The following is a 26,761-nucleotide window of genomic DNA, read 5'->3' as shown; positions in this document are numbered from 1 at the left end:
TAAACCAGGTGGGCATAAAGTGTGTGAGCAATATAAAGATACTGGAACCTGGGTGGTGCCTCTGCACCTTGTGCTTAGGGAATGAGAATGGTTGTTAATCACCCACATGTGACCTCTCTGTCTCAGAGGTCAACTGGAGACTTCAGGAGACTGCCACATCCTCTCTGCAAATATACAATGTTTTCTTAAAAACTGAGAAACAAATGAAGGAGCACTGTTTAAAGAATACAATTCTCACTCTATCGCCAGATTATAAAGGCCTATGGTGAGAGAAGAGGGTAATATCTGTTTTTATTTTTAGAGTAAGATAATGAATTTCCAAATTAAGTCCTCAGAAAATGTCTTAGGGTCACAAATATAAAATACTAAAGTTGTTTTATAAGTTAACAGGCAGGCAAGATTTTTTTCCATTAATTGTAGACTTTAAAAATCCATTGAGCTAAAACTGGTTCACAGTAACTCCAATGCATTTAATCATCATGGGCTAAAGAAGCAACATGGAAGTTGTAAGTACATAAACTGTGTTATCATCCAGCTTCTTTGCACATATCCCGTATGGGTCAAATATGTCTTTTTTTTTTTATTTTGGTGGTCACACAACTAACTTTTAAAAAGTATCTGGCCATCCAACTTTAGTCAGACATTTGTAGATGTTACTGATAGATGGTATCGAGAACCGTGGGACATAATACTGTTGCCTTTAAGGCTGCCCAATTGTTAGCACATATATAGTTAAGTGCTTCAGTTTATTTTGAAACAGCAGTCTCATAGAACTTACTAGTCCTTATTTAGCCCTAACTAGGACCTTGCATGTATTTAATTTATTCATTCATTCTCTCAGTCATGATGAAACACACACTTAGTAAATGTCTAATGTGGGGTGGGTACTAGATTTACCAAAACGGGTAAGACAAATTCCTTGTCTTTGAAGAATTTACAGGAGAGAGAGACTACTAAGTAGATAATTATAGTGGAATGTAGAATGTAGGAGAAATATAGAAAAACACAGGGTAGACACTCAAAGAAGATAGGATGCAGGACCTAAGCTATGACCTTGGTTTATCAAACCTGATTCCTGACTGGAGCAACTGCTTCTGGCTTAGGACAGTCTGTGTCTCCCTACCAGGCTCTGACTCTGTGAGGTGTCACTCTGACCCTGGGAGATGGACTGAGACTCCTAATATACCATTTTTGCTCGATGGTTGATTATGTCCTAGGCCCTAGATTAAACTGTTCTTCCAATTAAACCTGTCACCTTCAGCTCTTCACCAAAGTCTAATCCAATGAGACCTCCTTTTCTTGACAGCAGGTCTAAGCAAAAACCTACTTCTTTGAGAGCAACAGTCTTCCCCTTGGACAGGGATGGATGAGCAGAGACAGGAAGAGAAGAAAGACAAACAACTTACCATCAATGACAACCTCTTCATCCAAAGTGTACAAGTGGGGGACGTCTGTGCCTTACCTTTTCAAGTGGGCAATGGGTACTGTCTCGGAGAAAGGGAAGTAAGTTTGGTCGATCATATTCAGCATAAAGACTGATCTGTTTTTCATGGTAACGCTGCCCCTTATGGTGGTCTCTCTTGAAAAGCTTATGCAAATACTAAAAGGAACAAAAGATAAGCCGTGACCCATTAAAATAAGAAAAGCAATACCTGGCTAACATTGCTATTTTTAGCTCTAAACATGGTTGGGGGAGAAGCATTCTTCAGGGAAAACCTCTAGGTGGTGGAGAAGTGGAAAGGAAAACACTTTGGGAGAGCAAAGAATTCTGATACTTTCTCTAGAAGGGCCCAAAAATCTGACTCTGCCATGTACCAACTGTGACCTTAGGCAAGTCACTAATCTCTCTGAGACTCAGTTTATCTACAAAAATTTTATTGAGTTACTGTGACAATTAAAAGAGTTGCCATTACAAAATCACTCAGAACCAATGAACTTAGCACACACCAAGCACTATAGAAATGTTAATGACAGCAATTGTCAATATCTTCACTGCCATCTGCTTTGGCTCAGAAGTAAAAAGATGAGTGGTCTTCCCAGATCATAAAAATTCTTTTATATAAAAGAGGGCAGAGTCCTAGGACAAGCGTATGTTCTTAAAAACTCAAGTAGTGGGCACTAAACTCATTCCCATACATTCTGCATCTCCTCGTTGCTGAGTCTTCAAATGAAATGCTGCCTAAACTGGTAACATCAAAAACAAAAATACAAAGTAAAAATCAAGAAGAATGCAGGTGTTGTGAAACAGTTTTCAAAACTGATTCCTTACCCTAGCTGTCTGAAAAAAAGTTAATCGACTTCAGAGGAAATCAGTAATTCACTTTCTCCTCACAGGCAAGATTAAGTCTATCAATACAGTCCTCAGAAGTCAGAAAACAATTCAATGTTTACCAAATATTAAACGTAAACAAAAACCCCACAATCTACTGAAGACAGGAAGACTTAATCACCAATCCCACAATGTGCATTAAACCTTGGGTGGCTGTTTCCAAGTGGATTGGTTTATAACAGACACAGAGCACCAGCCCACCCTGCAGCTGAGGCTGTAAATGCGCTGATGTTTGTCATCGCTGTTGCATCTGGTCACAATGAGGCCTAACCATGGACACACGCACCTTAAGAAACCAATCCTCAGGCTTCCTGTTCACCTCTTCCTAAGGCAAAATGGAGTGGTACAAGCAGTAGACTGAACTCAAGTGTCAGGCCGAGGTCTAATGAACACCACCGCCAGTCCACTGGCACTGGGGTCAGTGTGTGAGTGGGGAAACGTAGTGCTGTTTCCCAGAATGTACACAGGACAGGGAGGCTCTGTCACATGAATGCTGAGTCAAATTTATAGAGACAAGACATTGCCTGGCAGGGAAGATGAGCCATGTTACTGTAGGCTGTGCCAGTACTTCACCATTGCACTGATTACACTGTCACACAGATAGCTACTGCCTGTAATCCTGTCTCGTGGCTTAAGTAGGTCAGAAATCACTGCTTTATAAATGAATTCCCAAGGTGGCTAGCAGTGTGGAGCCTTGCTTGGGGAAGCAGATAATCTTGAGATTTCCAATAATGAACAATGCAGCAATAGCATCTGAGCAAAAGAGAAATGCCTCTCATTCCCTTCCTGCAGTCTTCAAAAGCTTCAAAGCAGAAAAGTGACTTTTGAAAAAAATGCTCTATTCCCTAAGCCTCCTCCTAGGGCGCAATGAGATAGGCAGAGACACAAGTGCACTTATTGTATCTGATACCCATAGTCCTACTGATAGTCCCACAGTCCTTATATCTGCTGAAGTTTTCTCTTGTGTAAGTTTTAAAGGACATATACAACAACTATTCCTGCTTTACTCTCATGATGATGCAATGCACAGAATCGAAGTAGCCTCCCAAAGAAATTTAGAATAACAGGCCTGAATTGCACAACCACCAGTAGCACATAAGAAAAATGGAATTAGCTATTGTCATGGTGAGGGACAAAAGAAATGAGGCTCTGGCCTTTTATCGCCCTGTGGTCGTCCTGGATATGGAACGGTTGTCTGACATTTCCTTAGCAGGAGAACTTGGTACAGTATCAGCAGTGCCATACTGGCCTTTACTGTGATGTACACCATGGTTTTATTTAATGGCAACTACAGACGGAGAGTGCTTACTCCTACACACAGCGTAACACAAAAACATTCATTATAGTTAAATATATAGCTATGTTATATATATTTATATTATAGTAATATAATAGATTGGTAACTTTTTTCCATCACAATTCAATTGTGGGTCAAAATTCAAGTGCCTGATCTACAATTAATCCCTGACCTTCTTGAATTCACAACATATGCTGCATTTTGGTAATTACAGAACATTGTTTGTGGTGAAACCTCCAACTGGAATATTAACCTCCTTGAAGAATTCACTCCAGTATCCTCCTCGTACCAATACTGAAAGGTGATTCACTCACTGGTCAATCAAAAGGGCAAAAGGAGGACACTGCCGTGCTCACCACATGCTGCAGCTCTGGTCTGTCTTCCAATTCTTCCACGACCTTTTTAATCTAGATAAAAAAAAAAGTTTCAAGGTACAGTTATGAGGATAGAAAGACAGCTGCAAAATTATCTGATAAACTCTCTTCTTCACAGTTATAGGAGTCCCAGATGTTCATCTGGTAACACATATAAAAACAAAGGACACTCACTGAAATTTTATCTTCATTGTCCAAAAGCATGTCAACAGCTTTCTGAAACATATAAAAAAAGCCACAGTCAATGAAATCTGTTATTTAAGAAGAGAAGACTAAACACAATGCAGTGTAGTTACCACCGTTCACAGGTGGAGGGCTTATTTTGTATACTTAAAGAGGCCCTTAGCTTTACAATGGCCCTTATGGAAAATGATATTTGTGAAGAAATGCATTTTCAAATGCATCTCAATCTGAAGTCTTTGTGTTTTGCATACTACTAAAATGGTGCTTTGCTATAATTTACCAAATACAAAACATCTTGACTGCCCATATCCTAGCCCCCCACCCTCAATGTCTCGGATACTTTCACCCCTTCTCATGAGACTCTCAGTAGTTATGGAGAACATCTCTTTACCGGTATATCAAGAAAATGAGCTTTTCTTCTGGCTACTTGAACCTTGACCTAGTCTCCCTATAAGACGCCACAGACAGAAGGAGCTGGCTTTATGAGGAGAAGGGAATATAAGAGCCAGAAAGAGAATGAGATACTTGAAGTTTCATAATGACACAAAGCTTCTGAACGTTCAGAATTTACTTTAGCCACTTTTATCATTCGGGAAACACAAATTAGACAGTTTATGTCAAGAGGAAGAGGGAAAACAGCACACTAGACTGAGCCTCACACAGAACACCTGGGCCTTGTTCCAGACTCTGCTGCTACTTAGCTGTCTGCTCCAAATGTTACTTTTGTTCTCTGAAATACGAGGGTGTTGGAGTAGATTACCCCTAAGGTCTCCTCTAACCAGAAGACTGATTCCTTACATCTGGATCACATTCTCGAATAGCAATTAGTTTCAGTTCATTCATCTTTTTTCCACAGCTACATATGCAAAACGAGGCTCTGGAGAACAATGGAGGGGGGAGCATGAGGGAAGACTAGATATGAGGAAAATGTAATTAATTTTTACATAAGCATCTCATCCTCTGCTAGACAAGCAGAGCCTCTCTACCTGAACTTCCTTGGAGCTACATAATTCTTTGCAAATCTGTAGTCCCTAAAGACCTGACTCAGTATTTTAAAAAGGGCTAAAGCATCTTTGAGAAAAAAAGGTAGATCTAGCTTCTATCTAAATTAAGTTGGTGGAGATTAATATAGCACACAATATCTCTAAATACAGTACAATATAATTGAAAAATGCATTAATCCTTTTGGAGCCTTTAGGGTTCTACTTTTAGGTTTATCTAAAATTTCAATTTTTTCAATAAGAACACCGTTTATAAACCTCATTATTTCTGTCATGAGTAATTGTAATTAGATGTTTTTTTTTGAGACGGAGTCTTGCTCTGTCGCCCAGACTGGAGTGCGGTAGTGCAATCTCGGCTCACTGCAAGCTCCGCCTTCTGGGTTCACATCATTCTCCTGCCTCAGCCTCCCGAGTAGCTGGGACTACAGGCACCTGCCACCATGCCCGGCTAATTTTTTGTGTTTTTAGTAGAGACGGGGTTTCACTGTGTTAGCCAGGATGGTCTCGATCTCCTGGCCTCGTGATCCACCCACCTCGGTCTCCCAAAGTGCTGGGATTACAGGCGTGAGCCACCACGCCTGACCATAATTAGATTTCTTTTACACACACACACACACACACACAGAGCTTGCATCACTTTGCAAGAGCCAATGTGCACTGTGGCTGGGTCCACTCATTAGGTTGCTTAAATTTGTTATTAGGTTATTCAAATTTGTCACACAATAAAATAACATATTCCACATGTCCTAGACATGAGCATCAACTCAAACCAGGGGAAATCCCACATGGTGGATACGTGAACACCAAGAAATAAAATAGTAATAAGTGGGTCAAGACAGACGTTCACTTAATTTTTAAATTTTTAAATTCTGGAACACAGGTTAGGAGGGAGAAATGAGTCAAAGTATATACCTGGTTTGTTTCTATCAATTATATGAATTGTTTTAGCAAGAAATTACTTTATATGCGCACACACACAACTTTAAAAGTTCTCTATCAAATTTGAACTGCTCTCACAGAATAACCACATTAAGCAAAGGATTCCTGAATGCCAAACAACTAAAATAACAACATCTAGTGAGGGTCAGAGGGTTCTAAAGATTGTCAGCATACAACCAAATTATGTGATTCGTTCACCAATCCAGAATTTGGATAGATATCTAAGTATTAAATACTTGAAATAGTAAAAATAATTGAGAGTACTAAAATAAAAAGCACATTACCTCTGAATCAAAATCCATTAATAAAACGATTTTATCCTTGATAGAACTGAAAAGATTATGCTTGTGGATCAACTGAAAAACGTCTTTATGTCTTAATGTTAAGTATATTTCTAGAGCATTGCCATAGTTCTTGTCATAGGTGTACCTGGTAATACAAATGTTTTACATTAATATTCATCAAGAGCTCTAATTAAAACACACAGAGAGATCATGGTTCACATTATTAAAAATGGAAACACTCCTTTCGAGAGAAAAGTTAACTTTATTTAAAAAAAATTCCTTGGGATTTAACTATACATGACCAATAAGTGTTTCTTTCTCAGAACTTTGCCTCTCTTGTTGCCAAAATTTCAGAAAATTCACAATATTCAAGTAATAAAAATGGTCTTTATTGGGGGTCTCAGCCTCAAAAGATTTACAAACATCCATACAGCAAGGAAACTAGGATCCAGGATGAAGTTCTCATTTTGGTAAAAGAAACATGCGTTCCAATTCTTACAAGCAGTATTCAGCTGACAAATGGCTAATATTCCAAAAGCTGATTTTAAAGGAGCTGTGTCTAACTGAAATGTGTTTTTCCATTGAAACAATGTTTTTCACATTAAGTCCCTAAGCCAGCTCTTGAGAGCTCACTGCACTGAAGCTGTACTGTTGGTCCATTACGAACGGTACTGCAGACTCTAAAGGGCATCTAACAGGACGTTTCCAAGAGTAAATGATCAGCATTTCAACTCAGAATGCCATAAACACAACCTCCTCTGTGGAAAATCCAATACAGTCCAGAGTTCTAGGTCATTTTGGTATACCTTTCTTGGTTTTGGGCAAAAGAAGAAAAAAGGAGAGGAGTGGTCTGAGGTGATGGGGGCACTGAGGAGAGGTGGATGCAGGGATGGTCGTCTTGGCTAGACCTGCAGTATACTTCTTGTTTCCCTAGATCGAAGGTACTTGAGAGCATATCTTATCTATGTATCATAAGCACCTCGCACAAAGTCTGCATCACTGAATGTGCCCAACAAATATGAAAAATATTAACCAAGCTGCCATTTTCTGAGCCCTGACTCAGGGTCAGGGCAGTGCACTTAGTCCTCTATTATGACATCTCTTTTAAAGCTTAAAATTATCCCATAAGGAATTGACATTTGAGAAATTAAATTAACTGACTTGAAGACCCTAGAAGAGCAAAATCCAGAGCTTTGCTGTTATGCTTGAGTGATGCAAGTTTTAACTTGGCACCCTTTTGTTTCCTAACCATTGCCTCTCCCAAGCGCTGCACGTTAGGGTTTCTCTTCTCTGGGAACTAGATTACATTGCAATTGTACAGTTTCACATATGTCCTTCTCTCCTACTCATTTGAGGTTTATGAAGGTTTTTACTAAGAGGGAATGTAGGAAATGGTATAAAATGCATCCTCTCTACTTATGTGCTAAATCTAAAGTACGAAAAACTTTTCAACATAGACTGATATGGAAAAAGAAACACTTAAGTATACTCACAATTCTGCCAGGGTTTTAAGTAAAGTCTTGTTCTGACTATCTTTCTTCAGATGATCCCGAACTGCTTGAACTATGACTGAATTGTTATACAGATCTCCAGGCCATTCTCGGATCAATGTGGCAAAACCCTAACCAAAGGTGAAAAACAGAAAAAGAACACTCATTCAACAGAATAATAGTTGTGATATTATGAAATATACATTTGGTCCTCCTTCTGTTTCCTGGCATATAACTCTTAAAATCCTTGGAGTCTCCAAAATGATGTGTCTTCTTCTATGCTAATGAGCTGACTGGTGGCTGGCAGCCCCTAGGTAACTCCAGGGTGGGGTTGGTCACAGAACAGACCAAGGCAGGATTAGAGGGTTGGAACTTTTCAGCCCTACCCTCACCCCTGCGCCACAACCTCCAAGGAGGGGAGAGGGGCTGAAGGTTACGCCGATCACCAATGGCCAATGATTTAAATCAATCATGTCTAAGTAATGAAGCTTCCGTTAAAACTCAAAAGGAGTGGCTTTGGAGAGCTCCCAAGAGCTCAACCCCTGCAGGTTCCTGGAGGATGGTGCACCCAAAGAGGGCCTGGAAGTTTCATGCCTCTTCCCACACACCTTGCCCAATGCATCTAATCCATTTGGCTGTTCATCTGTATCCTTTGCAATATTCTTTATAATAAACCAGTAAATATAAGTAAAATGTTTCCCTGAGTTCTGTGAGCTGCTCTAGCAAATGAGTCAAATCTAAGGAGGTGGTAGTGGGAATGCCAGTTTATAGCTGACCAGTCAGAAGTACAGGTAACAGCCTATAACTTGTGATTGGTGCATCTGAAGTGGGGGCAATCTTATGGGCCTGAGCCCTCAGCCTGCAGGATCTGATGCTATCTTCATGTCGATAGTGTCAGAATTGAATTGAATTAGAGGACACCCAGCTGGTGTCCACAGCAGAACTAATTGCTTTCTTAGTCTGTAGCAGAAAAATCCACACATTTGGTCACAGAAGTGTTGTGTTGTGAGAGTATAGCATGAGAAACTGAGTTTGGTTTCTCCTAAATTCTCAAAACAAACCAAACAATTTAAACCATCCCTAAAAGTATTCACTTTTAGTCACATAACAGCCCAAACAATTATATGATTAAAGGTTTCTTCAATAAACATTTCATCAATTTTCAGACTATGGGTTTGGGTGTAGTGAAGAGTTGCAGGGAATATTATTGTACAATAAATCTCCATTTAGCATTCCTGGGAGGCAGGTTGTGCCATCTACTTCGGTCCTTAGTTTTACGGAATGTATAACTAAGAAAGGTATCCTGTTCCTTCTATAAAGTCTCACTGCATGGACAAGAGTTTAGGTTGGACTTGCTCTATCCCCATTCTGGACTAACTGTAACATTTGGATGACAGCTTTAACGTCTTACAGATATTACCCAAGTCAGCTACGTTCCCCACCACCAAGAGTCCTCTAATGCACTTAGGCCTAGGCTGCTGGGCGGGACTGGTTAGGCAGTTGTGCACTGTATAGCCAGCACAACTGTACGAGGCAGCCTGCTTGGGACAGGGCTGCTCCCACAATGAAACTGTCCAGCACTCTATACCTTTAACAAGTCACCATCTTGGTCTTCCTTCCACTCTGGCTTCTAATGCCAGTTTTATGTTGGAATTTGGGACTTTGGCTCAAGTCTTATCCCCTGGCTCTTATTCTGGCTATTTCTAGATCTCAAATTTTGTGGTTCCCTGATTTGATCCTGTTTCCTCCCGGAGCTGATTCTGGGCCAGTATCTTGCTCAGTCTCTACTCCCTGATTCCTGACTTTAGCCCTCATGTTTTATAACTCAAAATATGGTGGAGTAGTTTACTTACTGATCCCTGACAACGTTTAGAACAAAAACATATCCGTAAGGCAGTAAAGAGAATTTAAAATGTCCACGTTATTAAATGTGAAAGGAAAATAAATTCTCAGGACCCCCAACTCCCTAGGCCAAAGGGAAAGTTAAGGGAACTGAGTCATGCAAAAACTGCCTTCCTTTTGTTCCCAGAGAGCTGTCATTTCACATGCTTCTTTTATTCATGTCAAAGGTAGATCTACTGAGCAAGAGATGAATGCATAATTGACTTTTTCCCCACTTCTCTCTTTTTACATATAAAATGTAGATTCCCTGAGCGAATCAGAGCATCACTGGTATGTGACCACGTGCCTCACTGCCTACTCTCCCCCTATGTATTTATTTATTTGTTTTTTAAATTTCCTCCTTCTCTTCCTGCTTGATCTTTCCCCTTTACATTTTGAAGTCCTCAACACTCTCTCTGGAAAAAGCACAGGACACAGACCCTGTTTCTTTTCCCCAAGTATGTCCCTAACCTTGGCAAAATAAACCTTCAAATCAATTGAGATCTGCCTTGGTCACTTTTTGGTTTATATAACAAAAGGTACATTATTACTATTAAATAACTCCATTAATACTTTAATGAACTACTGTGAATTTGTTTAAATAATATTTAGAAATGAAAACAGCGTGAAGTTGCTTCTGTAATGCATCAGAATTTGGTAAGAAAATCGCAAAAGAATCAGTAATATAGTTTTCATTAAAGTTCTACCCAATTTCTATCAAAGTAACCCCTGGAAGGATGGCAAGAGACCAGAACAAAAGACCACATATTTTCCATTTAGATTGCAACCTTCTTATATATTAACATGATTGAAATTTTACTTCAGAAATTTGGGGAATGGATTCAATCAGAACATTAAAATGTCTGTAGAACCAAAATAATATTTCAGATGAAGTTTCTTTCTTTTCTTCCTTCCCTTTGTTTCCCTTTCCTTGTCCTTCCTTCCTTCCCTTCTTTCCTTCCTTTTCTTTCTCTCTCTCTCCCTCTTTCTTTGTCTCTCTCTTTTTTTTTTTTTTTGTTGGAGTCTTGCTCTGTCACCCAGGCTGGAGTGCAGTGGTGCGATCTTGGCTCACTGCAACCTCTGCCTTCCGGGCTCAAGCGATTCTCCTGCTTCAGTCTCCCGAGTAGCTAGGACTACAGGTGCATGCCACCATGCCTAGCTAACTTTTGTATTTCTTTTTTAGTAGAGATGGGGTTTCACCATGTTGGCCAGGATGGTCTCCATCTCCTGACCTTGTGATCCGCCCGCCTCAGCCTCCCACAGCCTCCCAAAGTGCTGGGATTACAGGTGTGAGCCACCACACCCGGCCTCTTTCCTTTTTGTGAGAAAGGGTCTCACTCTGTCACCCAAGCTGGAGTGCAGTAGCATGATCACAGCTCACTGCAGCCTCATCCTCTGGGCTCAAGTGATCCTCCCACCTCAGCCTCCTGAATAGCTGAGAATACAGGTATATGTCACGGCACTCACCTAATTTTTAGTTTTTTGTAGAGACAGGTCTCACTATGTTACCCAGGCTGGTCTTGAACTCCTGGGCTCAAGCCATCCTCCCACCTTGGCCTCTCAAAGTGCTGGGATTACAGATGTAAGCCACTGTGACAGCCCTGTTTTCTTAAGACTACATAAGATAAAATAGTCTGAAAAGATTTCTACCCCAATACCAGCAGCTCACAGTAGCCTCTAGACCATTCATAACAATGCTCAGGGAAAGAAGAAAGTTTGGCTCCATTTTTTTCTTTTCACTATCATGCAAGGGCCTCATGGTGCTGCCAACTTCAAACACAAAATAAGACAAAATGACCAAACATCTTGTATGATAAAAGCATGATGACCCCACCATAAACTGAAATAAACATCTATCATATTTCATGTCAGGCGTTTCTCTGTTTAACTGGCTTTGTGTACCCTTGAATAAATGTGCTACCCAAGAAATATTTATAAAATCTATCCTATGGCCATTATTATTAATTAGAGGACACAGGTACTAGGGACCTGTTATGATTGAATGAGCAAAGTTATAGAAAACCTCAGTGCCTATTATAGTAAGTAAAAGTCTAGAAAGTACTCATGAAATGAAATGCCATAGAAATCATCCCATTTTTAACATACTTACACATTTGTCGTTAATATTAAACAAAGCTTAACTGTTTAATATAACTCTGCTGCGTTGTAAATTAATAGGCAAAGCTACAGGCATTATGACTAGAAACCCCATAAAAAGAAGTCATGAAGCACCTTTACCTCCAATACTACTTCAAATCTTTTTAGGGAGAAAAAAAAAATTGACAAGTCAATATTCCAGAGAAGTACAGTTTGTTTTTTGTAATCCGACCTTCAGTGCTCTGCTTAGCAACACAAAATTTCTCTCCACATATGTGATCAAAAGTGTTGTTAGGGAACACAGCTATTTGAATGATTATGTGACAATTTAATTCAAAATTAAATATTAAGCTGAGAATAAGGGAAGGTAAAATATGAATTATTTATAAGAGCTTATGAAAATAAAAACAAATTATTTACAACCTCCTTAACAGTACTGACCAGACAGACATCCTAAAACATTCATGAGAAAACATCTACAATCTCTAAGGTTAAGTCATGCTTGTTTCTTTCCATCTCAGTAAAAAGTGTTCTAGATATGAAATCAACAGGATAACCTTGATGATACAGGATTTTTTAAAGTTTCATGAAAAAGTAAGAGTTCAATCATGTGCAAGAACTGTAACAGAATCATAAAAACAATAAATTTTTTTAAATGCTTAAATTACATTACTTTAAAAATAGGAAAATTATAATATACTTTAGCATTTGTAAAGAAAGTTTGTACTCTTCTCCATCATTTTCACAGAACACTCATAATTCTCTTTCTTCTGGGATGATATCAAAGATGGAACAGCAGCTGCTATTGTATTTATGAAATCCACAAAATAGTACTTAGCTCTTTTTCTTTAGTTCTAGAAAGAAGGTAACTTTAAGGAATTCCTTAAAATGCACAAGGACTAAGTGTTTTCACTGTCTATATAAACGTGAGTTATTACTGGAGTTTCTCTAGCTCAGTCTCACCTGCCACATGCAAACTACAAATCTGTTTCCTTTACAGACATCGCTCCACTGTATTCCTTTCTAGATTTCCTAACACTTCCCATCGAGAACAAGTAAATATGACCACATCACAATACCATACCTCATAATCACTCTCCAAAAATTCATGTAAGATCATTTCATAGATAAGTGGTTTCAGAACTGGATCACCTCTTGGCAAATAAGGACTAATAGCCTAGGTAAGGAAAAGGAAAAAAAAATCCTTTAAAAAATGGCAAAACAAAACTGCATTCCATTTATGCAGAAAACATAAAGTATATTTTTACTTTAAAAATGTGAGGCAATACAGTACTCTGAAAAAAATGTTCTGAAGAGGATTTAAACGAACACTACTTTCTAACAACAAATTATATTTTCAAAAGTATATACATGTATGAATGAACTTAAAAGTTGCCTGTTAATCTTCATCTCTCTGTTCTTCCTCATGAGTTAATAGAAATCTAAATAGGAGGGATAAAGTCACAGAGATGAAAAAAGTCAACTTCTTAAGTAATCCAGGAGTATAGGTAATCTATTCATCTTTCTTTCCTTCAACTGGAGTTTATCAACCTTTACCAATGCATAATCATCTTTTGAAATTAGGAAAAATACATCTTGTGGTCTTCAGATATTTTCAGTGCTGTTTTAAAAGTCCATTTCCAAATACTGTCACTATAATACCCTACGATCCAATCATCAATGCTTTATACTGGGGACAGACAGAGAGGGTCACGATCCCCAAGGAGCTCACAAGTCCTAGAAGAAAGATATGCAGACAATTAAACAGACAATAACTGTATTGTGTGGTAAGTGTTACAAGAGAAGGGTTGGCACAGTGCTGCAGCAGCAGAGGAGAACCTTGCCTACTAAAGCCCCGGGTTTCTCAGGAAAAAACAAGAGAGGGGCAGGACACCTGGCAGGGGGAATAGCATGAGCAAAGGCGCAGAGCCATGAACATGCATCTGTGTGCAGGGAGGTCAGAGGGGCCCAGAGATACGACATGGCATCACTGAAGGGAGATGAGGCTGGAGAGGAAGGGGAGGTGGGATCATGAGAGGAATTCCGATTTTATTCTATAGGCAGGAGGGAAGCAACAGGCATTAGGGAAGTGAGAGTCAAGACTTATTTTTTATGCAGATAACTCTGGGCTAGGGCTGCCCACAGATCTATCAGAAGGCATTTGCAATGGCTCAGACAAGAGTGAAGGCAATGGTACCACAAGGGAAGAGAAGAGACCTGACTGGTATTGACATGATAAAACTGACAAGAAGTGGAGATTAAACAGAATGAGGAGGGGTGTAATATGTTCTAATCAAGAACAGTGGCTTTGCGCCCTGGGGAATGGGTATATTGTGTATCATAAACACAGACTAAATGGAAAAGGACTGAATTTGGGAAGGAAATGGATTTATATTAACTTGAATTATCATTATCAGCAGTATATACAAGGAGAAATGCCCACGACATGATATTCAAAACAGAGGTCCAAGTTACACAGCTGTTAAAGTAAACAGGGAGGCAGGACTGGATAAAGTCCTCCAGAACAGCCCAATAAATCCAATGAGAAGTGTAACATTTACAGGACAGACAGAGGAGGAGTCACACGGTTGACAAGCTGAGTAACTGGGAATTTTTAAAGCATATTTATAACTCCAAGAGAGTATTCAAAAGGTCCACAAATACTGAACATGTTTTAAATGCCTAAAACAAACATAAGAATACTTTATTGATTGATTAGGATGTTGTGCACCAAGTTGAAAGATTTAAAAAAAGAAACACCAAAATTATTCATTAGAGCTAGGTGGTCAATTTTTTCCATCTTTCAGTATGTAAAATATTATTTGAAAAATACATTAATTATTCAGTAAATCTAAAAAAAGTCTTACGCTTTATAACCTACTGGATGAGATTCCACCTATTTCAAAAGTCATTAAAAAGAGCATGAAAACTTTGTCCAAACACAGAACTGGAAAGAAATAAGTGAACACATTGTATATGTAATATAATCTTATATATATGTATATTTTTTACACCAGGCTTATATTTTGAAACTGATCTCTAAAAGTTTGATTTTTCTTTTCATCTGAGATAATAATCACTTCCCAATAAAGAGCTGAGTTCTATTATCTTTGTTTCCATCGCAATATTAATATACTACTTGCAGAAACTGAGAGTTAAAAATAAGGCTTTGCTTACCTTAAGCTGTCCAATTTCTTTAAATTTATAAACTTCATATTCCCAGAGTGCTGCATTTTTCCCAAGAATTTTCTGGCATTTGCTGGCAGTAAAAACATCCCAGGGAGAAAGAAAGCAAAAACAAAACAAAACAAAACAAAAACAAAAACAAAAAACAGAGACACAATAAATGGACATTTTCCCCAGAGGTTTAGAGAAATCTCTCTTCTCAGAGTTTTGATGAATTTCTATCTCAAGTAGCAATGAACATAAAGGTATTACTGTTACTCATTTGGTTGCATACATAAGTTAACACAACTTATAAAAGTTAATATAAAAAGCTTATAAATAAAGATGAATCATTTTCAGAACTACAACTAGGGGTTTTCCCAACTATCTGCCTGTTCTAAGTTTCCCATTTATCCAGATGAGCACTGCTGGTTTCGGGGGACCTTTCTTGCCTTGAAGAAAACTCGTCATACCCCAAAGTGCCAGATCCTTTCTGAATGGCTTTAAATTATGCACTATAAAATCAGACTTCAGAAAATTAGAATCCTATCCTACTATATAATCTGGAGGACTGATTATATATGAATGAAACCCTTACTTTACATATGAAAGAAACACATTTTCTTAAATAACCTCAGGGGACCAGAAGCAGGTTTGAGGCCACTCTTCCAGGGCTGCCATGCAGTCATGCAGTGGGCACTGCCCAGTTCCAGTGGGAACCACTCACACAGACGTGCACACCACTGCATAACGTTTACGTGTTCTGCCCATCACAGACCTCTGCGACCCAGGATGCTGTGGTCTGGTCACTTCTATTTAATTGTCATCCTCTGGTTGGGAAAATTTTCTTTGAATCATAAACTGAGGCACTTTGTTCTGGACTATCTTCCAAGGATGCTTACAAAGCAAACAGCTCTAGAAATGAGAGGATACAAATAGTGTCTCCCTCCAGAGGAAAGGGAAGGTTTCTTACTGCCCAGTACAATCAAGGTAAAATGATGTCTTCTGGGACGAAGGGCAGGCAGGGAGATAGGCTTTGGCCATGTCCCCACCAAAATCTCATCTTGAATTGTAGTTAGCATTAATCCCCACATGTCATGGGAGGGACCAGGTGGAGAAAACCGAATCATGGGGATAGTTTCCTCCATTCTGTTTTCATGATAGTGAGTTAGTTCTCCCAAGTTCTGATGGTATTATAAGGGGCTTCCTCCTTCATTGGACTCTCGTTCTTCTCCTTCCTGCCTGCCTTGTGAAGGACACATTTGCTTCTCCTTCTGCCATGATTGTAAGTTTTCTGATTGTAAGTAATCCCTAGCCATGCTGAACTGTGACTCAATTAAACCACTTTCCTTTATAAATTACCCAGTATTGAGTATGTCTTTACTAACAGCGTGAGAATGTACTAATACATGGGGTTCCTGGTCACTAGAAAAGATTCAGATACCCTAAGCTCAGGGGTTCTCTCCCGTATCACAGCCCACTGCATGGGCAGGATCTGCATGTCCACCCTCTGTTGCATTGTGGGAATTGGGGCTTGGGGACTGGGGCAAATGTTGACACTCTGGTTGACTGCTATTGTTGTAGTAGTACCTTGGCTGGTACTATTGCTCAGAAAGTCCTTTAGATCTGCCCCGAGAGTCTCGTCTTCTGCCAGCAACCAGGGAAATGACAAGCTAACTTGTTAGATGTAAATAGGTAAAATCTGAGACCCTTCATGGTTCTTGATACCTTTCTCATTAAATAATGAGAAAAACAATTCTCCTCTGGTAAAAATGAAATAGTTGGGAAAATAACATACCTGAAATCATTAATATTCAAAAATTATAGTTCAAAAGTAATATTCAAAAATTACTCTTGTTAGAAAGATGTACAAAAATAAAATGTCAACTGCAAAGAATGGCTTATTTGTATTGTTAGCAATGCTCAATTCTATTTATATTAAAAATAATTGAAACTGTCATCATTACCGCGCTGCTATGTCATAGTCTCCTCTCTCCACCAGGTGATTTATATATGCCAAGCCAATATCCTAGGGAAAGTCAAATGAAGAAATGTCAAAATTTAACCGGAATAACTAAAAAGTTCAGTCTCAGTTTCTGCACACAGCACAACATTAGGATCCTATTGGCACTACTGACTATAACCTGTTTATACTCTTATCTTGCTTTATGTAATTATGCTTGCTTCTTAAGCATATTCATATTTACATGTATTTGTATTTTCATACATTTTAGAATTCACAGGTCAGGTCACTAAAAAAAGTAAATAATGTTAGTATTTTAAAGCTTCCTTATCTGCCCCCTTTAAGAGATTTTTTCATAAAGGTGGTATTCGATATTAGAAACATGATCCAACAGTTCCACATTGTCAATGGATATAAAATTGTTTCCTGTGTCTTCATCTGTAGAATGCAAGTTACCTGCTTCTTCTACCCCAAGTCTGAAAAGATGGTATAAGAAAAATGAAATAATGACTATCATATTAAAGGGAAATAGGAAATATTAAAGTTGATATTGAAGTAAAACTGAACTCTGAAAAACCTGTGATTCAAACCTATCTGTTTACAGGAGAAGAAACTGGGCTGAAAGCAGGGAAGTGACTGGCTTCAGAGTATTCATGTTTATTCACTTATTCTACCTCTGTTCTGAAAGGATTTGGGTGGCCAACATCACCAGAGGCATGGGAGGACAGTTCTTGCTTGAGCTCCCTATGACTAATCTTCTCATATACTATTTGCACCTAAAAGTATTTCACCAGAAGCTTAAACTCTCTCTATATAACAAAAGTTGGATTTTAATTTCTACTTTACATACAAAAAGGTGCATGTGAAACACCTTCTTGTATGGCAAAAAAAAGTGGCAGCAGCCCATTCCTTCTCTGCATGTCTGGTATGAAATTACATCATGCCAAGAGAAAAAAATCTGTTCATAACTAATGTATAGGACTAACATATAGGACATGCCCATTTCAACAGTGAAGGAAAATACCCATCATTTTTAGTTTATTAAATTTTTACTTTAATAACTACTATATGAGACATCAAGTGAAGAAAGAGTGTCTAACTTCCTTATTTTTCTGGAAACAGATCACACATAACAATTCTATAGAGGATCTTTCCATCAAGGTTCAGAGAAAGAACGTCTCCTTTTCAGAGTCAATCCTCGTGTCCATGCTTCTCCACTGTGGAGCTTATCCTGCACTCCTCCTCCTCCTTTTACATCAACCTTTTATGTCAACTCTATTTTACCTCTTTTCCCTCAGCATAAGCATGTTTAATTGCCTCTCTTACACAAAATACCCCAAAACTACCATCATCCCATGATGCCATAGCCCCCAGCTACAGCCTTCACCCTCTTCCCCTTCACAGCTAACCTGATAGTCTATCTTTATAATCTCCTATTCACTTTTCATTCCCTATAACATGTTGAGAATAAATAATACATATACAGAAAATTCACTACTTTCATATTACCAAATCCAGTGTACAACTGACCAGCTGACTTCGTCTTAACCTTCTGACCTACTTACCTCCACTACTCAAGTATTTAACTCTACCCTGGAGTTCTCTCCTCTCTCAGCTCCCATGAAATGACCTTGCTCTGGCTATTCCAAATCTACTATGTATGCATCATCCCTTGAATGATGGCATTCCTGATGGTTCCATTCATGGTCCTCTGTTCATAACACTCACCCCATGTGGGCTGATCCAAGCTTGTGTAACACTTGTTTGCTGATAATTCTCCCAAATCTATTTCTGAGTCCAAATTTCTTTCCTGGGCTCCACTACGATGTCCCACAGACACCTAAAACTAATGTGTTTAAAACAGGACTCATCAATTCTCCCAATCCTGCTCCTCCTTCCACAGGGTATCTCTATCAATCAGTGAACAGCAGCACCAAACCAGAGTCCCAAGCCCAAAGCCTGGGAGTCAGTCTTCATTTTTATTCCTATTCTTTCATCCACACAGCATCAGTCACCATATCCCAAAGATTCAAATTTACTGTATCTTCCATCTATCTTCACCTCTCCAATCCTCCTGATTGTGTGTAAGTCTCATCACTTTCCACCAGATTAGGAAGCCTTCTGATTGATCTCCATCTCAGCTGGCCCTCCTCTGGCCCCATCTCCATCAGAGAATCTTTCTAACAGGGAAATCTGATGTCTGAAAGCTTAAATTGACTTCTAGATGTTCCAAGAGAGAACCAAGCTCTCAATTATGAATGGCACTTCAGGATCTGGTCTTTGCTACCGTGTAATAAACCCCTCAGCTGCTGGGTGCAGTGGTTCACGTCTGTAATCCCAGCACTTTGGAAGCTGAGGCAGGAGGATTACCTGAGGTCGGGAGTTTGAGACCAGCCTGACCAACATGGAGAAACCCTGTATCTACTAAAAATACAAAATTAGCCAGACGTGGTGGCGCATGCCTGTAATCCCAGCTATTCAGGAGGCTGAGGCAGGAGAATCACCTGAACCCAGGAGGCAGAGGTTGCAGTGAGCCGAGACTGCGCCATTGCACTCCAGCCTAGGCAACAAGAGTGACACTCCGTCTCAAAAATAAAAAAAAATAAAAATAAAATAAAAGCCCTCAACTGCCCACATAACCAAGCAGGCCAAGCTGTTTCACATCTCTGCATCTTCGCATATATTAACTACTCTAAGGGCCGGAATGCATTCTCTTCCAATTCTAGAGAATCCTTGCTTATTCTCCACAATTTTGGCTGGATTTTTTTTTTTTTTTTTAAGATGCTCTGGTTTTCTCTTCTCCTGTTATTCCTAAATTATTTTGCTTCTGCACTCTTTGGCAATTCAGGCTTTAGTGTGGAGTTTTACAGAGAAGTTTACGGTAGGGAAAATGTAGGCAGAAAGAATCTGTGCCAAAACCCAAATAGCCATAAAACACTAAGCCTCCAGTTTTCACCTGTAAACAAGGGAACTAGGCTAGATGGTCTCCAAGGACCCTTCACATGTGAAGGATATGAGCTCCTCTCTGCTCTCCATCTGCACATTCACTGTCACAGTTAGCAAAGAAAGGGGCTTTCAGTCACTCTATTTTTCCTGAGTCCAAAATGTATTAAAAAAGTATTTGATGTTCTAGATTAGTTTCCATAACAAAATCAACTGAGTCTGCTATCATGGAAACACCAAAGCAATGCAGTTTTATGAAACCTCTCTTTTGATAAATTTTGTGATAATGTGATTTTTACCTATGATTTAGAGAAACTTTCATACACATAACTAGAAAGCTCTGTATTTAAAGTGTTTTTCACACATACAGTTTCCAAATTACCTAAACTTGCCTTCTAGCAAGCGTTCAAGTCTCTTGTTTACAAGCAGTAACTGATTCGATAAAATAAAATATTTTGACCTCATAGGTTAGGGAATTAGTTTAAAATAAATTCTCAAAAGATAGGAAAAACCTGTTCTTTTCCAATTATTTTCAGTCTCACTATAACTTATTGAAAGATAAAGTTATGTTTCAAATAACAAATTGCACACTTACCAGAATCTTATGTCTTTTAATATTTTTTTGACTAATTTCAGCTGCCATCAATGCTTCCTATATTCCATACATAAGGATGATTAAAAAAAAAAAAAAAAAAAAGCAGAAAAGGAGGGAGGGAAAATGGGAGAAGGTGGGAGAGAAAAGATATTGAGGTTATAAACACTACAGTTATTATGGTTTAGCATTCTGCACTACACGAATAAAGCTTCATTTTCCCATGGCTTTTGCTTGAAGCACTGGAATTCTTAATACTATGGTTGAATGAACCTCACTGAATTCAAACTCAAAAGCAGTCAACCAAAATGAAGACTTCTCCTACTTCCATTTGAATTCATTTCCTCATTAGGACACTTGAATCACATTTCAGACACAAATAAAAATACAACAAAGTCTCCTAGTCTCCATACATAAAAAGGCAGCTGTCTTCTAAATCTTTATGACACTATTGATAAAGGAGCATTCTCCCTTATGTTTCAATAAAAAAGTGAATTATATGCATATGTTTATGTATATCTAAAACTAAGTTTTTGAAAAATCTCTGATTTTAATTTTGGAAAGTTTACAAATACTACATTAACATAAATGTGTAAAACATACAATTACTTCTCTGAGAAACTACTGGATTTAAAGTAACATGGTAATAACTGGGTTATGAACTAGCTATCAATACTTGGACTTTAAATGGTTTATAAACGAAAAAAAATTCTTTTTTCCAAATCCTTTCAGATGGTTACAAACTTAGTGCAACAAATACGTAGACTATTTATTGTTGATGCTGTTTTAAATTAGTATATAAGCCCATCTACATAACATAACTTCGTAGCTATTAAAGTTGAAAAATGGTTTTTTCTTTTTTTTTTTTAAGCGACATTGGGCATTATCTATTCAAATTAATCTAAGCCAAAACTCAATGAAGTGGACATCATCATTCTATCCAAACTGGTAGTTCAAATCATCTTAAGTGAGTATCAATGTGATAAGCACAAAATAAATGTTTCATTAAATCCAAATAGACACCTCTGAAATACTAGCTCTATTTTAATTTCCTTGAACAAAATCAAAAAATAAAACTTCCAACAGTCTAGATCTAACTCACCTCCTCCTTCTACTCCCAACTGCTCCCCCACTTAGCAGTAAAGCCAGTCAATCCATTGCAATCTTTTGGTTCCCTAATTTCTGAAGGGGATACTGTAAAGTTATTAACTTCCTACATATTTTTGGCTTGGGATACTCTACTTTGACTACATAAAAGATTTATTACAAAAATATTTTATCCTTTCTATGCTGTAGATGAGTCAATACTTTCAAAGAAATAAAATCAAGGGTACTTCATATTTCTTCTTTTCAAGGAGCCAGTCAATGTGATCATCTTGGTCCCGTTCCTTGGCCACTACAACATCTCTCGGACTCACGATGTAAAAAAGTGATTCCCCTTCAGAGTACTCTATAGGTGAGAAAAGAGAGGAACGACTTGGTGACTCAACAGCAGAAAATCTGGCAATGGTTTCAGAGGACCTGGTTAGGTTACCCAGCCCAAGAAGGAACAGAAAATGTGTCTATCTTTGTTGTGTGTTTGGCTCTGTTGGAAGGTAAGTGTGGGAGACAGGGTAAAGAATGACAGAAGTATATTTCAGTGCTTTTAAAAATATTTAAGTGTAAAAATACTTGATAAAAAAGCAAGGGAGAGAAGGAGAGGGACAGGAAGGGAGGCAATGACATACTAAAAAACTTGAAAAAAAATAAGGTGAGTTTAAAATTCTACATTTAATACATTAACACTCTGACTTCAGCTGAAAAAGTGTTAAAAATTCTCCATGTCTATTGCATATTAGAATTCATCTACTGTATATAAATTTTATTTATGGCCATTTACAGCACTGTTCTATTTTTACAGAACAATTACACCCCACAGTCGGCGATAAATGTTTCCTCTTCATCAAGGTCAAGGCCACCTAAGGCATAAATGACAGACGCCCAAGCCCTAGGGACATAATCTATCATTTCAGCATGTTGTGCACAATGCCAATCTGAGGGTTTCCTGCAGAATTCAATTATAAAACCTGCTCTGAAGGGTTTCTAAGTGTGCAGTAGAGTTTGCTCTGAGCCAAATACCTCGATTGGACACTTTCAGTTGTGAATCACAGTTGCTTTTTGCCAAGTCTAGAATATACTCTTACATTTTTCAACAGATTAGGGTCTTCATATAAGAAAGTTTAAATATATATAGAATATTTCTTCATTTCCTTTGGCCACAATGAGAACTGAAAATATTCTCAAAAAATGACAACTGTGTTTAAAGCAGTACAGCATTCCTACAAAGCTTAACTGTTCTATTTTAATTAATATAGTTTACAAGGGTATGATAATAGCCAAACACAGACGTCTCTGGTATGACTAAATGTTAATGGTTCTCCTTGTATTTATGAGCAGTGACTAAGTGTATTCCTCCATCCACTCAACAAATATTGACCGAATACCTAGAATGTGCCAGAAGTCTTTCAGGCTCTGAGCACTCAGTTACAAACAAGAAAGAACCTCTCTGCCATCCCAGAGCCAACTTTCCTGACATGTAAAATGGAAGAGATATGACAACCATGGAGCCATGCGGCTTGACATTAAATTATGTGTCACATTAAATAGTCAGGACAATAGAAAAAACACAAGAACAAAAAACAAGGAGCCCAATCCTCCCCCCGGTCCTGGTCTGAACTCTAGTCTTCCCTTTTGCTATAGGAGCTTATGCAAGTTCTGCAACATCTCTGCATCCAAATGTCCTTGTTTTCAGCATATGAGGTCTACCAAGGTATTCTCTTAAGATTCTTTCAGCACCTTAATTTAAATTCCATTTAGTGCAAGTAGGAAGGGGAAAAAAAAAACACAAAAAAATCATATTAGCCAGATCTCTGATATCTCTTACCTAAATGATAATCTCTACATTCATTCTCCTGAAAGCCTCTGACTGTCAAAGCATCAGAAGAGATCTCTTCACAAGTCTCAGAAAGTGGCTGGATGATGTCCAGTCTAGGCCTGGCACAGTATTCTCTTTCCTAGTGGGGGAAAAGAGAGAAACATTAATTTAAATTACATTTCTATATGTTACACAAATTAATTCTAGTTAGCCATACATATTAGTTTCTTCTCACACTCCTATGAAGAAATACCCAAGACTGGGTAGTTTATAAAGGAAAGAGGTTTAATTGACTCACAGTTCCGCTTGGCAGGAAAGGCCTCAGTAAACTTACAATCAGAAAACTTTCCAAAAATAAAATAGCAACTATAAAAGATCAACTAGTGAAGAAAAACCTATCAGATCTGTGGAGAAATTATAAATTGCTAAACTTTGAAACAACTGAAAAAAAGTGGAGAAAACTGAAATATATTTAAAAATTGACCACTGTAACAATAAAAATATCAAAATCAGAATAGCCAAATTAAAAAAAATATTTTGAACAAAATAAAAAGAAAATCACTTCACTAGACCATAGAAAAGGCTCTTTTATATGTATAAGAAAAGCATCAGCAATATGAATCTCATTTTATACTTTTGTTCCCTGGCCAAACAGCCCTTGCCTATGAACTCCCTAAGAGCAGAAATCTGGTTTTGTTGATCTTTGATCCCTAGTGCCCAGCGCAATTTATAACACACATGTGCTTTATCAATGAATGAAAGAAAAGTAAAATACTGGGAGAACACCTTAATAAATTAAAGTGTACCAAGCAGATTTGGAATAGTACACAACCACTAAACACAATGATGGTGGACAGTACACAGACATACGCAGGCAGAATGGAATAATGCCCATGGAAACAGGGCAATGCAGAGTAGCATATGACTATCCCTCCAACTATGTGAAGACATGCATGTATGTGAAAGGTATCACGTGGATATCTGCAGGATAATATTTGGGGGATAATACGGAATGATATAAAACAAATTTTATTCAATGTCACTACACCATCTTTTCAGTATGAAAAAATAAAGGGGGAAGGGGAGCTTACCTCTTTGCTCCTTTTGCCTTAATTTTATTAGTTTATTCTGTGTTTAAGGATTTAAGGTGTACTTTAGTGGTCTATAAAATGAGTATCTACATATACTGGCACACACATTTTCCAATTATCTCCCAAACCCTCACTTCTTCATCTAGAAAAATCCATTTTCTATGTGCTCTATGAGGTTGGCCTGTCTTTGGCATTTATTCCCTTCAAATACTCTTTTATTAACAAAGGTTTCCTTTCTTTCTTTGCTCAGTTGTTTATTAGGCTTCTCCTTTTTCATTTTACTGCTTCTTTCTTTATTTCTTCCAATCACATTCTCAATCCTTCCTGCATTCCTCCTCAAAAAGCACTGTATTTACTCCCCCAGGAGCCACTGCTTTTCTTTATTTTCAAAAAATAAATAAAATAATAGCAAACTGATGTCCTGCAACGGGCTAGAAGCCAACCCTATCGATTTTAGTAGGTCTGAGTGTTCACTTAAGTCTATAGCATTTCATTGCCTAGCAACATGGGCACCCAGAGCTTCAGGTTACTATAGTGATGGCTTCCTAATGCAAGTGCTTGCTCAGAGAAATGCTCAAGAGCAGCTACCACTTCAAAACCAGGGCTCCCAGGGTTTTTCTCCCCCATTTTATTTCTCTCCATTTGAAAAAAAAAAAAGATACAAACAAGGATAGCCCACTTGCCTACTTACTGTAAAGGACTAGAGAATCAATTACAATTTCTTTTATATACAGTATCCAAAAGAAAATCCTTTACAGTACACTCTCCTTGTTTATGCCTTGAAGCCACCCCTATTCTTGTGCTGGCAGGACCCCTGGACTCTCATAATAAAGACAAGCTCGGAATGGGGCCATCCTCAGCTTTGAAGAGAGACTGGGTGTGGATACCCCTCCGCTGGGCAATATATAAGCTTCTTCCAAAGACACGCACAACAAAATTTAGATCATCTGCTGCTTTTTATTAGCCACAGATTTTGATGTACCATTATTTGCACTGATAACTGAGATTTCACAACAATCCATTTCAAAGCCATAATCAAGCTACTTAGAATCACCAGGCCACTGGGAAGTAAACAAATATGTCTGGACCAACGAAAATAATGAAATGCCCTTTCTGTAATTCCCTCTGACCACAGGGACCCCTGTGGTTGCTGCCGATCAACTTCATTGCTGTCATTTCTGCTAATGCACAGTGTCAGCTTAGTTTCTTCCCCTTTCAGCAAGAGGAATCCTTCATTCCTTTTGACTAATATACCAAGAGAGATTGAAAAAAGAGGAAAAAAAAATTACTCTTTTTTCCGCTCAGCAATAGGAACAAAGGCAGGCAATGAGTAGAGTTTCGGAAAGTAAATATGTCAGGTCTAAAGGGTAATCTCTGCCAACCTTATTTTATAGGTCAGAAAGTTCTGCTCAGATTATAGCGTATGCCACTGATGAACAACCTGATCTGGGTGTAATGCTAAAGAAGTGAACCCCCACGTGCCTTTGCATTTGGGGAGAAAATAATTACCGTTTTTTCTGAAATCTCCTTTACATAGGAAAGTACAACAAGCTGATCACAGAGAGGTGCAAGTCCACTGATGTAGAATTCAGTTTCAAACTGAGACACTGCAAACAAAAGGGATACAGGAGCCATCATTAACAGGAGCAAACGGCAGCACACATCTATCTGGAGGGACACACTAACTGGGAATGCTAGTGGACCCCTTTTTAAAAGCTAACATAAAGGGGACACCGTTGAACATACTTTGATGACTCAGCACTGCAAGTGCTTCACCATGATCAGTCCTGGAAAAGAATATGTGGAAAAGTAAACTTGCAAATTACCATCACAAACAAAAATGAATCCAACAATAACAAGCAGCATGAATGGTCACGGGTGACACTGTGCTCAGGTGGTTTAAAAGGACATAGACGACATGAAGACACTTTGAAACCCATAGAAAGAAATGGAAACCATTATTAGTAACAGTAATACTTTTTTTTAAATTCCTGAGTTTGTTTTGCTCAATTGGGGCATTACAGTAGTACAAAGGTCACAAAGAATGTTATCTGTAATTATAAAACACTATTTTGGAGAACAGGGATATTATTTAAAGAACTTGAAGTAAAAGAAAGATGCATAAATACAGATTATGATGAAACGTCACTATTTCTTAAGTGAAATAAAGGTTACAGAAAAATAATAAATTTCTCTTTCCTTTTAAAAAATAGCCCTT

The 26,761-nt window shown here is 38.2% G+C and overlaps 1 protein-coding gene across 1 annotated transcript in view; it reads right to left on the bottom strand.

The window, feature by feature from the left end:
• Positions 1–26,761, bottom strand: part of VPS41 (vacuolar protein sorting 41 homolog (S. cerevisiae)) — a 217,932-nt gene that overhangs the window by 26,003 nt on the left and 165,168 nt on the right. Inside the window, exons 11-22 of the mRNA XM_011972735.1 lie at positions 26,053–26,150; positions 23,462–23,591; positions 21,873–21,988; positions 20,542–20,598; positions 17,008–17,069; positions 15,053–15,134; positions 12,960–13,052; positions 7,901–8,028; positions 6,408–6,552; positions 4,175–4,216; positions 3,983–4,033; positions 1,463–1,600 (exon numbers count right to left, since the gene is read on the bottom strand). Coding sequence (XP_011828125.1) covers positions 1,463–1,600; positions 3,983–4,033; positions 4,175–4,216; positions 6,408–6,552; positions 7,901–8,028; positions 12,960–13,052; positions 15,053–15,134; positions 17,008–17,069; positions 20,542–20,598; positions 21,873–21,988; positions 23,462–23,591; positions 26,053–26,150 — 1,142 coding nt within the window. The remainder of the gene's footprint in view (positions 1–1,462; positions 1,601–3,982; positions 4,034–4,174; positions 4,217–6,407; positions 6,553–7,900; positions 8,029–12,959; positions 13,053–15,052; positions 15,135–17,007; positions 17,070–20,541; positions 20,599–21,872; positions 21,989–23,461; positions 23,592–26,052; positions 26,151–26,761) is intronic.

Source organism: Mandrillus leucophaeus, unplaced genomic scaffold, assembly GCF_000951045.1.
Source record: "Mandrillus leucophaeus isolate KB7577 unplaced genomic scaffold, Mleu.le_1.0 Scaffold100, whole genome shotgun sequence".
NCBI lineage: Eukaryota > Metazoa > Chordata > Mammalia > Primates > Cercopithecidae > Mandrillus > Mandrillus leucophaeus.
The sequence above is the reverse complement of the archived record's forward strand: the minus strand, read 5'-3'. Positions and strand labels throughout refer to the sequence as shown.